This window comes from Melopsittacus undulatus, chromosome 4 (assembly GCF_012275295.1).
Source record: "Melopsittacus undulatus isolate bMelUnd1 chromosome 4, bMelUnd1.mat.Z, whole genome shotgun sequence".
Classification (NCBI taxonomy): Eukaryota; Metazoa; Chordata; class Aves; order Psittaciformes; family Psittaculidae; genus Melopsittacus; species Melopsittacus undulatus.
In genome coordinates this window covers 57,228,842-57,245,414 of record NC_047530.1, presented here as the reverse complement: position 1 = coordinate 57,245,414, position 16,573 = coordinate 57,228,842, and the positions used below count along the sequence as shown (strand labels likewise).

Sequence of the window (16,573 nt, the reverse complement as noted above, 5' to 3'; positions counted from 1 at the left end):
CTCTTTTTCTTACTGACTCCTTGAGAAACTTCAGAGTTTTTGTTTCTTTTTGCAAGGTTTGAATACTTATGAGACACAGCCTCTGCTTCTAGGCTTTGTATTTTTTCTTTACTTTGCATTTTTCATGTTAATTGTTTCAGTATTACTTCTAATGCTCCATCCCTGGCAGTGTTCAAGGCCAGGTTGGACAGAGCCTTGGGTGCCATGGTTTAGTGTGAGGTGTCCCTGCCCATGGCAGGGGGTTGGAACTAGATGATCTTAAGGTCCTTTCCGACTCTAACTATTCTATGATTCTATTTGTGGCCTGGCTACAAGTAGCTAAGAATATGATCTATCATATCCACTGGTTTCCACACAGTCAGGAGTGTGATCACTAATAAGGTACAAAAGCACAAGGTCCTATAGTGTTGGATGCCTGAAAATTTTAGTGTGTGATTTGAGTGATTATGATAAGAGTTTGGTGTGTGAATTAGGGGTCCTAACAGATGGAATAGCTCACTTGTGGCTGATCTTTATAGTCATCAGATTCTGGTCAGCACAACACTGTCTCCTTAGGTTGTCTCTTTTCTCTGTAAAACAGTGCTTTACGGTGACATAGTGGGAGAAAGGCAATGACTTTTTAGTTCTGATCTACTAAATCCTGATCCAGCTTTTCCTGTCTATATTCAGCGGGTTTTGGATTTTTTCGCTTTACTAATTTTCAGTGAATTTGCTAACAAGTATTTTGTTCAACTTCTTATTTCTGCTGCTATCTTACAGCTCCCCCCCCAGTACCAATGCTAGTTAAAAGCTATGCTTTGAAAACACTTTCTGCCTCCTAGAGGATGTCTAAAGAAGTCTATAAAATCATTCAACTGAAGAAATCTCAGTATTTCAACCTCAGCTCTCACATAGTCCATGTGTGTCTAGTGTTACTGTGTAAAGATTTAATGGGCACCTTTCTGTTTGTGGTTGATCAGTCAGAGCACAATATTATCCCAAGAGAAACTGGAATGTAAAACTACACTTTTTGCACTACTAGCCATTCAGAAAGATCTTTTTGTTTGTTTGCATTTAGTCAAATAAATCAAATTACATGATGATTGAGGATAATAAAGAGAATGAAGACCATGCATCTGAAAGAGGAAGAGCAGCTATCATTTTTTCCTTGAAGAATGAAGTTGGAGGTCTTTTGAAAGCATTAAAACTCTTTCAGGTAGGTACCAGCTGCTCTGTATTTTTAAATTTTAAGGATAGTTTTGGAACACATTAGAATTAATTACATTCATTTATTAAGGAAGTGATTCCTATCCTGGCTCCCACTATGTACCCAAAATCACCCAGGAAGGCAAATTTATGCCTTGGAAATTAGATGCTGGTTGGCTAAAATCCTTCACAAAATGTATCGTCTGCACTGACCAAAGAGAGAGAGTTTTGTCTTTTCCCATCATGAAAAGAGGGTTGGCACTCATTGGTTCTACTGCATATAAAAGGCAGGTCTGAAGCTCCAGCTGATGGCAGGTAGACGCTTGGGGTGCTGACCTGTACTGGGGTGAGGCCAGTGCCCATGTCACCCTGCCTAGCTAGACTGAGGATGACAGAGGAGCTGCAGCGGCACAACTGCACCCCTTTGATTGCTGGGCCGGTAGGCACAAGGAATATGTGCAGTGCCACAGTGCTCTGCCATCTGGCCCTGCATGTCTTAGCCTCAGGTTTTCTCTGTGTTCCTGATATAAGACATCTGATTAAATAAATTTTAAAATAAAAGTAATTTATGCCCTGAAAACTACTGCTTTTAAATCCATTGTTTGCTTGTGAGATAATTATATGGTGAATTTCCCCAGACCCAGCTGCTAATCAGCTTCCTATGGGAGCAATGAAAGAAAAAGGTCTATAAATTTAAACTTCCTGACTGTGTCTTTCTGTGCTTCCTGAATATAAGTGAAATTGAAAGAATACAGGTTCTCTGTCACTTTCTTCTGTATGAAAGGCTTTTTAACATCAAACTACCCCCCCCAATAAGCAAACAGCTACCAAGAGACACGATTAACTAAAATAGCTTCACAAAGGTGGTGAGCAGTCTATAGCAGTAGAATAGTATTTTGAAAAAAAGCCCAAATTTTAGTTTTCAGACAGTTATTTTTAGTTTGTTAGAAAACACTGCTTCTTGCAAAACAGGAGAAGCATGTCAATCTGGTACACATTGAGTCACGGAAGTCCAAGAGACGGAATTCGGAGTTTGAGATCTTTGTGGACTGTGACAGTAACAGGGAACAACTGAATGAGATCTTCCAGCTCCTGAAATCCCACTTCAATGTTGTCTCTATGAACCCAACAGAGCACTTCAATGTCCAGGAAGATGGTAAGTACAAAAGGCAGTTCTGATGAAAATGCACTTCTCGGTGTGTTAGTTGGGAATCTTTTTGTGGTGTCCATGACTGCATTTGTGTAGTGTTTTCAATCCATAGCTACCAGGTTTATGCTTCTGTGTTGTGAATGAGTGTAGTTTAGTTGATATGGGCAGGGTTGCATTGGCTGGTGTCATTTAAGAATACAGGCTCTTTCAGGATGTATTCCTAGGTGACACCTGGGTGCAAATTGTTAGCTGTGCTTCTGTCCCTTCACAGTACAGCACAACTGGCATCACTAGAAGTTCCTGCACCCACACAGGCCTGTGTGTAGTGACTGTACACCTTGATCATGGAGGTATAATACTGGCAGATCCCAGTTCAGACATTGGTGAGAGTGGGAGATGGATTCTGCCATTTCCTTGTTTAGCTCTAGTTTGTTTGTTTTTTTTTTCTTTTAATCACTTTTCATCATAATCAGCTATGTACATGAGTGTGGAAGAGGTGCCTTTTAACTTTGGGATGCTTCACATCTTTACCTCTACTTCTAGTTAAAAACATGCCTAAAGTTCAGGGCAGCTGGAAGTCAGTCCCATGTATTTGTCAGACATTGTGCTTGTCACAGGCTGGTAGGTAGGGGAAAGTGAAAACTGGCATTCTTGGGTAAAAATGGTTTAGTCTAGCCCTAAGTACTTTCAATCTAAACATTCTCTCTGTCCTTTCTAAGAAAACTGAAGAGCATGGGGCAGAAAAACAGGATATTAACTGCTCTGCCTAGAGCTTGGCTAAAAACTCTTAGGCTTAACAAAGTAAAAGTAGTCAGTAGCAAAACTGTAATGAAGTATCTCTCAAAGGCTGCAGGGCCTCCTGCTCTTCCTCTTCCCCCACAAGCCCCTTAGCAAAGCCAGATGCTTCTGAGGTACATCACCACAGAGCAATGTTTAGTTCCCCTGGTCAGTCAAGCAGGATGGGAGGACTCAAGCTGCTCCCACTCTGTTCAGGGACCACAGGCAAATCACTTCTCTGTTTCTTTGTGCACTTTGTACCCTAGAAGATTCACAGCAGTGTGCACAAGGAGGCCTTGTCTCAGTAGGAGCCTCTAGATGCTACTCTAACAGTAATAACAGTTAAGGGCCGCAGAAAACCCATATTAACTGTTTCCTTTCCCTGGATGCTTTGGAACTGGATGTGCTCTGTAGGCAGACTGGCAGTGACAGAGGAGGAAGTGTGAGCTGTAGGCTGGTGCCAGATAGGCAGTAGACTCCCTTGTCTTATTCATGTGCTTTTAATTTATAGACTTAGCCTTTAACCGCCATAGCCATACTTGAAAGTAGCATTTCCTCCCGCATTATGCTTGGCGTTATTAATAACTTTGTGGATTCCATGCATTCTCTAGACATGGAGAATGTTCCCTGGTTTCCGAGGAAGATCTCAGATTTGGATAAGTGTGCAAACCGAGTGTTGATGTATGGGTCCGATTTGGATGCTGACCATCCAGTGAGTATTTTTAATTCCCTAAAACCAATCCATAGTGAAAATGTACTTTGTGGAGCTTACTTTTAAAATAGCTGCTTTTCCTCCTTCTTCTCCTTCCCCTCCACAGCACCTCTGTGGGTCTGAGCACCTTCTCTTGGGGGTTTCATGGGCTTTTTTTCCTAGGCTGTCACTGAATTCAGCTCCCATGCCTTTCTGCAAGGCTCACATGTGCGAGGACTGGAGGGCTTCAAGTATGGGCCCAGAGTGGTTACAAATAGTCAATAAATAAATTAAAAAAGCCGTTGTGAGGCAGGCTTGATTCCTTTTCTTGCTTTCTCACTATAATTAGAGCAAACAAACTGGGACTTGGGCAGTGCAAATGGAAACTTTGTTCTGTAATTTAGAATTATCAAGCAAGTAATATAGTTTATATAAATAGTGATGTGACTAAAATGAATCATTGTCTACTGAATATATAGTTGTATATAATTCTTAATTTGAGCAGGAGTATTTGCTTAGTTCACGGTTACTAAACATTTCAGACTAGAGCTATGAGGTTCCTGCCCTGTCCTCTTACACATTTTACTTTTATATTTCTCAACTGATGAATTTTCAAGTGTCTTGTTTTAAATTAATTTATTTACTACAGCTTGTTGGAAACTCATTTAACTTCATTTTTCTCCTTCCCTTCACCAGGGTTTCAAAGACAATGTCTATCGTAAGAGGAGAAAGTATTTTGCAGACCTGGCTATGAACTACAAACAGTAAGCTTGACTTCTTTCACAATAAGCCTTCTGGGTGCCTTGAGATAATAGCAGAGTAGACTGTGGAGAGCTCACTTTTCCTGGGCTCAGATCTCACTGAGACATGCTTAACTTGGGAACTGGAGTCAAGGGGGTGAAATGAAGTGAGATGTAAGACGAGATTAAAAAGTAGATCTAGGCCATCTTACAGCTCCCCAGGTCTGATCAGTCTGGGGCCACAGCTGCTAGACCACTGTGGCACCTGCAGCAGTGCTGATACTCAGATGGGCAGCAGTGCCAAAGAGGGCTTCCTGCAGTGTGGAACATTTGGATTCTGTGGTCCCTCCCCACTTCTCTGGAAATGGGTGCAACAAAGGAAGAGGGTGGACAAGGCGTGATGCACAGCTGCCTGTGCCAGGACTTACTGACTTGACTAGGGCAGATTGTTCTTTGCAAAAGAGAGGGAGGGGAGGCAAACCCCAGTATATAGCCCATTGACCACTGAGTGTAAACTCTCTGGAAAATGTTAATACTCAAACTAGTGTATGTGATGTGCAGATAAGAAGTTTTCTGTGAAAAAAAAAAAACCCAAACAAAACCTTAAAGAACTTCTGTCTTTAGTGATGCTGCTTGGGGGAAGGAGTTCTTAAAGCAGTAAGATGTTCATAGCCTTGTGCTATAAATTCTTTCCAAACATGATTTTCAAGTTGTTGTTGGCTTCTTGAATTAAGATACCAAGTTGCTCTATTGGAAAATACCTAGAAATGGTGTGTGTATCTAGAGCTCTGCTGCACTGTGTATTAATGCAACTGGTTACCACACCACAGAGCTGGTTACTGTCAATATACTGTTAACAGAAATTCACTTGGGCAAGCATTTGCCATACTGGTTACCTGGCTGGCAGTGGAAGCTCAGTGTAACACTCCCATGGCTTTCAGTGAGCTTTAGGTCACATCCTTGCTATAATCCACTTTAGTCAAGATGCCATGGGCTAAATAGGAAAGATGGAGTACAGTTAATATGTTCAGACAAACGCTTATCTCCTCTACATAATATGACTTTTACATAATGTGTAATTGTAGCTGCTTCCAAGCAATGTATTGATAATTTAGGGAATTCTCTTTCTAAAACAAATCAAAAAGGTAATGGAAAGTAACTGTAGCCAGAGAAGTCCAACAGAGAAAAGGATGTATTCTCAGCTTCTGGAGCTGTAAAGGCTATGCAGGTATTTTAAAGGTTACTCTTAGCATTAAACACCTAAAAAACTATTTATAGAACCAGTTTTCAGGCTCCATTGAGGTCAACTTAAAGATTCCTGTCAATTGGTTTAGGTGGGAAAGAAAGCAAGCCCTTAGACTAAGAGCTTTAGAGGGCATAGACCAGATCTCACTGTGTATTTGACAGTGTCTAATGTACCTTGACCAGGTGTTGCAGCTGTGTAGATGTTAATAGTAGGTAAATGAGTCAGCTGTTTAGCAAGGAATGTCATTTCTTCCTCTTCTCCTTGTAGTGGTGACCCAATTCCCAAGATTGAATTCACTGAAGAGGAGATCAAGACCTGGGGGACTGTGTACAGAGAGCTTAACAAGCTTTACCCAGCTCATGCCTGCAGAGAGTACCTTAAAAACTTACCCTTGCTCACCAAATATTGTGGGTACAGGGAAGACAATATCCCCCAGCTGGAAGATGTGTCTCGCTTCCTGAAGGGTAACAAGCTAATTTTTTTACACAAAAAAGAACTAAGGTCCATTGCAAATCATGCTGCTATTTCGTGGGCACAAGAAAACTCCTTTGGTCTCTTTTGCTTGTATTCATTTGGGTCCTTTAAGAAGCCTTTTGGCCACCTGTGTTTTAATGTACTGCACTTTGAATACATACAAATGGTGGCATTTGAGGGGCAATGCTACCTCTGAAGAGACTGTTATGGTTGGCTAAAGAGACACCCAGCTGTACTGTGTTTGCTCTAGGTATGAAACTGTAGGAAATCCACTGACACAGAGGTAAGGATGTTTTTACTAAATGTTGGTTGTTCCCAAGCTTAGGCCAAAGTTTTCTAAAAGTGCCTAATTTTCCCAGATGCTCTTGAGCCAAGGAAGTGGTGTAGCTTTCACCTCAGTTGTAGCAGGAAAGGTGACAACACTGCAATTCAACACTAATGTGCAATTTCTCTGTTCCTTTTCAGAGCGCACAGGTTTCACCATCCGCCCTGTTGCTGGATATCTGTCGCCCAGAGACTTCTTGGCAGGATTAGCATTCAGAGTTTTTCACTGCACTCAATATGTTAGACACAGCTCGGACCCTCTCTATACACCAGAACCGTAAGTCATTTAATCCTGGGGGAGAATCTGAGAGTGAGTTTTGAATCTTGCTGCCCAGAGCCGAGCTACTTAAAAGCCATTCAAGAAGCACCAGCAAGAAAACTTATTTTTAAGGTGCTGAAGACTCAGCTTTCACACTGAATGTAGTGAAGTTTTAGCATGCTCAAGTGCCACCTTCATAAGTACAGGATTTTCAGAAGTACAGCATGTTATTGGAGAACTCTTACTCATGTCATTGTGCGCAGAGTTAAATACACACTCCTTATAAATGTGGAGCTCAAGTCTTAATTTTAGACAGCTTCATTTGAAAATTCAAGTTTATGTACAGATTATGCAGAGTTAGTTTGACCCGCTGGCAAGTAAGTACCATGTAGCTGCTTGCTCACTCACTCTCCCCCAGTGAATTCTTCCAGGAATTGGAAAAAAGGTAAAAACCTGTGGGTTGAGTTAGGAACAGTTTAATAATTGAAGTAAAATGTAATAATAATAACAACAACAGTAATAATAATAGGAAATCAAGAGAGAGAGGAGTAAAACTCAAAACAAGTGACACACAATACAATTGCTCATCATCTGCTGACTGATGCCCAGCCCATCCCCAGAGATCAGCCCTTTCCTGCTGGGTTCCCCAGTTCATATACTGGGCATGATATGTTGTGGTATGGAATATCCTTTTGGCTAGTTTGGGTCAGCTCTCCTGGCTGCTTTCCCTCCCAACTTCACTGGCAGAGCATAAAAACCTGAGAAGTCCTTGACTTAGGGTAAGCGCTACTTAGCAGCAATTAAAACACTGGTGTGTTATCAGTGTCATTGTCAGACTAAAGCCAAAGCCCAGCTCTGTACCAGTTACTATGAAGAACATGAATTCTGTTGCAGCTGAAACCAGGACACCAGCTCTGCTGCTTTCAGATAAACGTGATTGACACTTTTCTGTCTTCTGGATATTAAATAGTTCAATAGAAGACATTGTATCTGTTCGGTGGTGTTGCTTTTTCACAGATCCACAGACGGGTCATGAGACTTCTTTGTTTCTTTTTCCAGTGATACCTGCCATGAGCTCCTAGGTCATGTCCCTCTTTTGGCTGAACCCAGTTTTGCTCAGTTCTCCCAGGAAATTGGTCTTGCATCACTCGGGGCATCAGATGAGGCTGTCCAAAAACTGGCAACAGTGAGTATTTGAGTGCCCTGTGATCCCATTATAAGCTTTGTGCTTTACTAGGCTGATCCCACTCCATCAAATATGTTAGGAGCTTCATGTCAATGTCAGCCTCACCAGTTACTAGAACTATGGGTTTCACTGGTCCTCGGCCTTTAGAGCATGTAACAATTTTCCATACCAGGAAAAGCAAACAAACAAACAAGCAAACAAACATTTGAAGATTGCTATGACTGGTATTTTTATACACTTGGCTGTCAAGTAAGTGTGAAGCTTCTGGTGGTAGATCACTTCTTATAGGTTGAAATTCTATGGTCAGTTGCTTCCAAACAAAATCTTTTTACTGCTAGGAACATGATTCAATGATTTTAAAAGTAATTTATTTCTTTAATATGTAGAATGGATTGAAATGATAGAGTGTTTTCACTGAATGTGGTGTGTGCTAGCATTAGATACTTCTCAGTCAAGAAATTGAAATACTGTAAATTAATCTTATTTCCTTATTTACATGAAAAAATAATTGATGCTGGTTACATATATATCTTTATATATATTATATATATATATAAGTTTGCTTTTTTTTTAGTTTTTAATTTTATTTTTCCCCCACCTGTTGTAGCTAGTGTTAAAATTTCTCCTACCTTCAGTGGGAGCAGAGCTAAGCCATCTATGAAAATAGTGTTCTTCCTCATACACCTGCAGAAATCCAGGAAAACTATGGTTGTTTATAGGCCACTAAGCAAATGAGAAGGAAACTGTAATGGGCTGATGTTTTCACTTACTCAGAGATCCTTTTTATCCAGTGTTTCTTTTAAGCTGAAGCTGCCATGTCATGACCATATTCCTCAAAACAGATTTACATCTCAGTGTTCCTACTGACATTAACAGCTTCTAGCTGACCTGTAATATCAATCTTATGAGAAACATGTAGTCCAATGGTTCTTCAACTTTCTGTCTTCTGACTTCCCTCTGAGAATATCTGAGAAGGATAACTGAGTGATTACTGTCTGATATTTGCAGCTGTTTGATACTACCTATGAATAGAAGTGCCCAAGTCTAGTTCACCACAGCATCTCTGTTGAAAGCTCAATTGTTTTACTCCCTTCTCTGTTTCAGTGCTACTTCTTCACTGTAGAGTTTGGCTTGTGCAAGCAAGAGGGACAGCTACGAGTTTATGGGGCTGGCTTGCTTTCTTCAATTAGTGAACTCAAGGTAAGAATACTGCTTATTTACCTCTTTGTTTATTATTGTCACTGTTTTCTCTGTTTTTTACGAAGTATGATTCTAAAAATCGCTCTTTTGTAAACTCCTAGATACCTACTAGACATTAAGAAAATTCTCTGTGGCAATACTTACTGGACATTCTGCTTTTGGATTTATGCTGAGCAGCTCCCATATCTTTTGCAGGAAGCACTAGATGATTGGTATTTAACATAAGTTTCCAAGTAGCTATTTTCAGAATAAAGCTCTCCTTGTTTAAACAGATTCTGAAAATATTACTGTTTACAGATGAGCCTTGTGTCTGAGGAATCTATTTTTTGACCCAGATTGACAGAATATGGACCTTCAGAGATACTAATTTGTTAAGCTTTAATCAGTGCTCATCTGCAGATAAGAAGTTTAAGATGTGATGCACTAAATATGGTCTTACTTAATCTTTTTCTATTCACTGTACTTCATGTCATCTTCCTCATGGATTCTTTGGGTGGTAATGTTCCTCTGACACATGACAACACATGATACCAGCACTCACTCTCTGGTGGTGCCAAAGTCAAGCCTTTTGATCCAAAGGTCACCTGCAAGCAAGAATGCCTCATAACAACTTTTCAGGAGGTTTACTTTGTTTCTGAAAGTTTTGAAGAAGCAAAGGAAAAGATGAGGTACTGATTTTGTTTTCCCTGTTTATAAAAGCAGGTTTTGATTTCATGCATTTCTCAGTAGCAGCACCAAACCCTTTTATTCTTATCATAGTTTTATGATTAGTTTTCATGGGGTTGGACAGCTGAGATAAGCATTTGCTTGGTCTTCCATGTACTTGGGTGGGAAAGATAATGAACTATATAACAATTACAACTACTTATAAGAAAGCAAATAGTTTAGAAAAGTGATTATTGATCCTGACTGCATATAGAGGATGCATTTGTGTTTTGTTTATAACTCCCTGTCTTTTTTTACTTGAATAGGGAGTTTGCAAAAACCATCAAGCGTCCATTTGGTGTGAAGTACAATCCATATACTCAAAGTGTGCAGATCCTTAAAGACACGAAAAGCATTGCTAGTGTGGTGAATGAGCTACGTCATGAGCTGGACATCGTCAGTGATGCCCTTAGCAAGATGGGCAAGCACCTGGAAGTTTAACATCCCTGTCAGCAGTGTGGTGCTGCAGTCTTTATTTTCCCTATTGTTTTATTTTTAGGCATGTAATGCGTTGTATGCAGAACTCTCATTTACAAATGGAAGAGTGAATGGCCCATAAGGATAATAACTTTACCTTGTTTCTCTGTGTAGAGTCCCTTATAGAATGTATTCCTCCCTCCCCCTTGGATAAAAAACGCCTGGAGTTGCCTTTGAGAAGTTGGTGGGGAGCAGAGAAATTGCAAGACTGGAAAAAAATGTGGTCTGTGGATCAAGACTAGGATCAGATGCTGCAGAAAGTGGATTATGAGGCAATAATGGAGTAATCTGCCTCAGAGAAATGTCAGTTTCTGACTCTAGTACTATGATGCTAATTTTATAGTATTGCAGACTTTGTAGCAGAGAAGCTATAGTAATCAGTGCTTCTAACTCTGTGGTACTGAGTTTAAAACTTGCATGATTACGACACAGACATCAGAACACAAGTAGCTGGAGGTTCACCATGATAAAATTTAGGGGTTGAATCTTGCTTTTAGAAGGATTATTCTTGCCCCCAAAGAATTGCAGATGCTTCTAGTGTAAAGCAGAGATACAGAGCTGTTGCATGAAATCCTAAGTCTGTTTATTTTGGGATATTTACCATTGGCTCAGAGAGCCAGGATTTTTATTGCTGTCCTTGCTATTGCACCTGATGGAAGGTCTTTCATTACAGAAATATAATTTGCCTTTTTTTTGGATTGAATTAATTTAGTAAAAAAATATAGCCATCAGGTACCGACTTAGCACAAACCATTTCCAAATTACAATTTAATATTAAAAATAGCTTAATTGATTCTAAAATAACATCAAAGTTTAAAATGGCAGCCAGAGTTCATAGCCTCGTCTGCCTTTTGTAAGAATAAATATCTTCTTGATTGCTTAGTCACTTCATTGACCTGCAGAGTCAAAGATATGTTCTGTTTCTTCTTTACTAGGCCTGAACACCCTCATTCCCTATCAAGCACATGATAACTGAAAAGCCCAAGCATTTCCCAGGAATTGTAAAAGCCCAAGAATTTCACAGGAATTGTGTGGCTAGGAATGTACTAACAATCTACCTTGTAGCAGAAAGGATATCTAATTCCACAGAGCACTTTACAAGTGGTGGGAAGCAGTGTCCTTCTGAATTGCCTGTCCTGTAGTAGCAAACTTCCCAGTTTTTAGGGCCTCACTATTTCAGGTGTACAAAGCTGTGAACAGCTGTACAAAGCTGTGCCAGCTGAGCTGCTGTTTCCGCTGACCCTGCTGATTAAATGTGTACAGGATATAACACCTTTGAATGGAAGACCTGTGATGTGAAGGGTTTATTAATAGCGTGCTAAGCACTGATTCTTCATAGGTATGTCAGGAAATCCAGAATTTGCAGCTGTGAAGGTTGCTGGAAAAATGGGCTGAAATCTTAAATATGCTGTAGGTGCTAGTCCAGGATTTTGAGAACTTGAAAGGACTTTCATGAGCCTCTGTGCTTGGAAATCTGTTCGAGTTTACTATACCTTCCAGTAGGCCACATCTGCTCCATAAGCAAGTCCAAGTATGTTCACTGTTTAAATCAAGTCTAGGTTACTTTATTTTTCTGTGTCTGTTAACACATTTAACTCTTAAAAAGAACAAGATGTAGAAATATGATCTACAGCATTCATGGCTTACATTACACTTCAAAATAGTTTATAGGAGCTTTGTCTTTCTAAACAAACCATCTTACAAGTCAGTAGTAGGAGGATCTCTTTTGTCTGCTTCTGTGGTAACAGTTACTATTCAGCTGCATTTTAAAAATCGTTGGGATTGTTTTGTTGTTGAAATCCACATAGATCTGTGTTGCTTCAAATCTTGGAACAGTGTATACATCTTAAGTAGAAAATACATGATAAATTAGCAGCTAAATTTGAATGCTTTGGAAAAAGTTATTGTACCTTTATTTGCACTTGTGTAGAAGAAAAAGAGTAAACTGCTTTAAGTGATAGAACATGCATTTCTGCAACATTAACAGCACCTGTGCTTGGCTTCACACATCCAAACCATCTAGCAATATAGAGCAGTAATAATTTCAGTATTTTAAACGAGGGTGGAGGCTGTAAATGTCAGTGAAATAAATGACTTGTTAATTATTGTAAGCAAAACCCCCTTCAGCACTGTAGCAATAAACACAAAGCACTTCTGACCAAGGCTTTGTATGTTTTATACTGTGGTTCACAGATTCCACACACGTGCCTTACTTCCCTTCAGAACGGTATATATTTGCTTGAGGATTGTTTCCCTCACATGTTTTAAAGCTTTAGTCTTTTTCCCCTGTTCAAACGGGTGAGCGCTGAGGAGGAGTTTTCCGTCGGGTGCCCCCCGCCACCCGTGGGGCTCTGTCAGCGCCGGCAGGTCCAGGCGCTTGGGCTTTGGGGAGTCCTTCGTGCGGGGCAGCAGCCGGAGCTGGAAGGTACCAGGGGGGTAGAGCGAGTTGGGGCCGGGGAGGCCATGAGGACGGCAGCTGCTCCCCGCAGCCGGCTCTAAGCGTTCCTCGGCAGGCGGAGCCGTGCGAACGCTGCCCCGAGGCCCGTGTGAGGCGGGGCCCAGCCGGAGCCCGCCCCAGTGCAGCCTCTTCCTGCCTGGCCTGAGGCGCGGAGCGAAGGGCTGGGAGCCGATGGCCGCATGGAGCCCTCTCTCTTCGCGTGGGTAAGTGGGCGCTCGGCACCTCCTGCCTCACGGCTGTGAGGTAACGGCGCTGGAGGCCGGTGCTTGCTCACCCTCCCGTGGGCTGCTGCAGGGTCGGGGCCGTCCGCACTGCTGCTGGCCCACGCTCGCCTCTCTTGCCTCCCCTATAACAGCCCGGTTGTACCGGGGCGGTGCTCGCTCCCTGCTGCCGCTGCTGAGGTGTGAGGCACGGGTTTGGCTCTGCGGTAAGCGTGTTTGGTAATAACCCGTCAGGCTTGGAAGGGTAAATGGAGATGGGTGTGCTGGCACTGGGGTAAGCGTGTGTGTCAGTTCCTCAGGCACCTGGTTTTTTCTGCACTTTATCTTAGCTTGCCTGCTTTTGAAGACTTGAACATTTATTGCGAGTTATAGGCTGAAATGAGAGCTTGTGACATGCCTTCTGAAAAGAATTATGTCTGTTAAGTAGTAAGGTGCTCTGAAACAGTCTACTACCGGTAGTGACTATGAGAGAACAACTTGATCTGCCTGTTGAGCTCAGATCCTGACATCTCATCCATCTGTTAACTGTGGGCTGAGGAGAGCAGCCTCGTGTTTTTGTCTAAGATATCATTGTTTCTGTAGGTACAAAACATTTATTGCTAAATGTGTGTTTTCATGATACACCAGGTGCTGCATCCCTTGGGAATCACCAGCTAGGAGCAATGTGGGTGTTGAGTTTTGCTGTTACTGTAGCGTGTGGGCTATGAAGGTTACTGAATCCACCTTTGTGAATGGAGGTTGCTTATGTTATAACTGCTGGACACTTCACAGAGCTTAAATTGGCTAAGAATTTCCAGAACACCTTACCAGGTTGTCTGTGGTGGCTTTCTGTGATTTGTTTAGTGGCTATAATTGTGTACTTATAAATTTATTATAATTGGTATATTTTCATTTTGACCACTTGAAAGAGTTACTGAGGGGTAGGTGTTTCTGCTTTACTTGTTTAGGCTCTAGAACAAGGTAGCATGTCTTCCTAATCTTCTTTTGGAGGTGGATTACCAGAAAGCATTGGCATGAATAAGATTTTAGTGATGCGTGGGAATCAGTAACATTAACCAGGTGGTAATCATCCTGGTAATGAGGCTTTCATCCTTAGTAACTGATCATCTGGAGCTGAAGGCTTACCAGGGTATAGTTCAATATGTTTCTTAAAATTGTGGGGTTGGAGGGGCAGCCTTAAAGGCAGCAAAGTTGGGATGGGCCTGGGCTGTAGTTCTGGGGTTCCTGTGTGACAGCAATAAGAAAGAAGGCTGCAGTTTTGGGGGATTTTCAGGAGCAGATGCTGGCAGGTTACCCAGTGGCATACCCCTCGTTTGCTCTTAGGAGCAGATGTGTACCTTTTTGTTAACTTTAAAAACAATGTGTTGTTCTTCTGTGTGCATTTGAAGGGTGCGAACAGCTATGGACAACTCGGTCTTGGTCATAAAGAGGATGTGCTGGTACCTCAGGCACTGAAAGATGTTTCCTGCAAATGTCAAGACATTAAAAGTGTTACTGGAGGAGGGGGACATTCTGCAGTTATCACTGGTAAAAACATTGCACTTGCATGGAATGTGTGATTTCCAAACATGTTTTTGCCTCTTTCCCTGTTGGTTTGGTGCTTTCACCTGTCTGAGGACTGTTTCTGAGCAAGTATCATTCTTAGTTGCAAAACAGGTTCCTCCTTTGCCAATTAGCTCAATGTTTGGGGAAATTCCTGTTTTGCTCATCTTGTGTGGCCATTTTATGGCTATGTGAGGACTGTTTCTTAAGCTCTTTCATATAACTGCTTTTCATAAAAGTAGCCAGTTTTTCTGTGTTGAGGATGGGGGGATGGGGGAGAGGAGTCAAGTGGGATGTTATTAAGTTTTGAGAAGTTGTAAGGTAAGGAGCAGAACATAGCATCTGGTCTTGGAAAGTTTCTGCTGTATGCCATAGCTAAGTATGGGAAAGAAAGGATACTGACAGATGTGAATGTGATAAAAAAACACATCATGCATCTTAGTGAGAGGCGCCTGTCTTTCCGTGTGGATTGTTTCCCTTGACAAACCCAACTCTGCATAGTCATACTTATTCAGAGATGGTTCTGATGCATCAGAAGTAACTGTTTCTTTTTGCTTGATTGCAGTGCCTAAAATGACACATAACCACTGGCATTAGTTGTGACAGGATCTCATGGTTGTACACTTGTCTTTAATTTGTGCAGTGGAATGTGAATTTAACTTATTTATATATTTTTATTTTCAGGTGCGGGAGAGCTCTTTGTATGTGGCCATAACAAAGATGGGCAGTTGGGACTGAATCACAGAGAAGATGTACTACGTTTTACTTTGTGCACTGCCCTATCTGGATTTTGTGTAAAACAAGTTGCCTGTGGCTGGGATTTCACAATCATGTTAGTAGGTAAATCTGACTTTCTAAGAGCTGAAGAAATATCTTCATGTAGAGAACACACTAAAAGTTCCACATTGCTGTTGCTTGTGTGACACACTGGCAGTCACATTTTTTGCCTTGCAAATAGAGCTACTCCATGTTCTTTGTATCCCACTAAACCTTTGCTGAACAGTGTGTGTAAGATCAGAAGCCTATAGGGCTTTGGAATGGGACATGTTAAGACCTTTTTCTGAGTTAAGTGGCTGAGATATTTTGCTTGTTATAATGTTGGAGTGCTTAGCTTTTGTTCTTGGCTTTACTGATTTGTCTCTAACACTTCATTTTGCAGGATCTGGTCTAGTTCTGTCCTGTGGGTCTAACTCTTTTGGACAGTTGGGAGTTCCTCAAATTTCAGGTCCCTGCTTGATTCCACAAAAGATAGAGGTAAAGATTTGAAAGGAATTGTGCTTCAGAGCTCTGCACTTTATATTGCTTCCAGCAACTTACAAAGGCCATCTGATGTCAGTAGGCTTTAAGCTAGACTCTTCAACTATTTTTTATAAAGCCTACCTGTTACAGTAAATTTAAAAAAAGAACCAAAGGTGGTCATTGATCCAGAAATGACCTTTTCTTATTGCCAGAAATGGCTTATAAGCCAGAAGTGGCTTTTTTTTTTATTGTATGAAGTTCCCTACTTCTAATAAAGTTGTCTTTTTCACTAGGGATTCTAACATTTTATAATGTATTTTGATAACATCTGCAGAATTAATCTGATGCTGAGGTGACATAAAGTGATACTAAAGGTAGTGAAACTGTGCAGATTTTCTCTAACTTAAGTTTTGTTTCAAGTTTGTAAGATACTAGGTATGTTTTGCTATGTAAAGTGTATGTACCTTCACTCTACCTTGTTAGAGGTTTGTGCTCAATAGTTCAAAGCAAAACAGTAATCCCAGTTTGTACAGTGGAGTTCAGCAGAGTTAGCTATGCCAGTTCTTTTATCTATCGCTTTTGTGCTTCTTGTGCAGCAGTTCTGTCCTTTAAGTATGTGTTTGGTTTATTGAGTGCATTTATAACTGTCAGAGTTTCTTCACCCAAAATGAGGACTGTAGTATTATTTCTTGGCTGTAA

At 41.1% G+C, this 16,573-nt stretch overlaps 2 protein-coding genes across 2 annotated transcripts in view; both read left to right on the top strand.

The window, feature by feature from the left end:
• Positions 1-1,063: 1,063 nt before the first annotated feature.
• On the top strand, positions 1,064-10,378 carry TPH1 (tryptophan hydroxylase 1). Its single transcript, XM_005153281.3, has 10 exons — positions 1,064-1,195; positions 2,158-2,341; positions 3,724-3,824; positions 4,500-4,567; positions 6,057-6,253; positions 6,729-6,864; positions 7,906-8,032; positions 9,137-9,232; positions 9,767-9,900; positions 10,204-10,378. Exons 1-10 carry the CDS (start codon positions 1,076-1,078, stop codon positions 10,376-10,378), a joined length of 1,338 nt encoding a protein of 445 aa, XP_005153338.2. The 5' UTR covers positions 1,064-1,075.
• Positions 10,379-13,018: 2,640 nt separating this feature from the next.
• Positions 13,019-16,573, top strand: part of SERGEF (secretion regulating guanine nucleotide exchange factor) — a 154,527-nt gene continuing 150,972 nt past the window's right edge. Inside the window, 4 exon segments of the mRNA XM_013130036.2 lie at positions 13,019-13,075; positions 14,482-14,620; positions 15,320-15,475; positions 15,795-15,889. Of these exon segments, the coding sequence (XP_012985490.2) occupies positions 13,052-13,075; positions 14,482-14,620; positions 15,320-15,475; positions 15,795-15,889 (414 nt within the window). The 5' untranslated portion in view covers positions 13,019-13,051.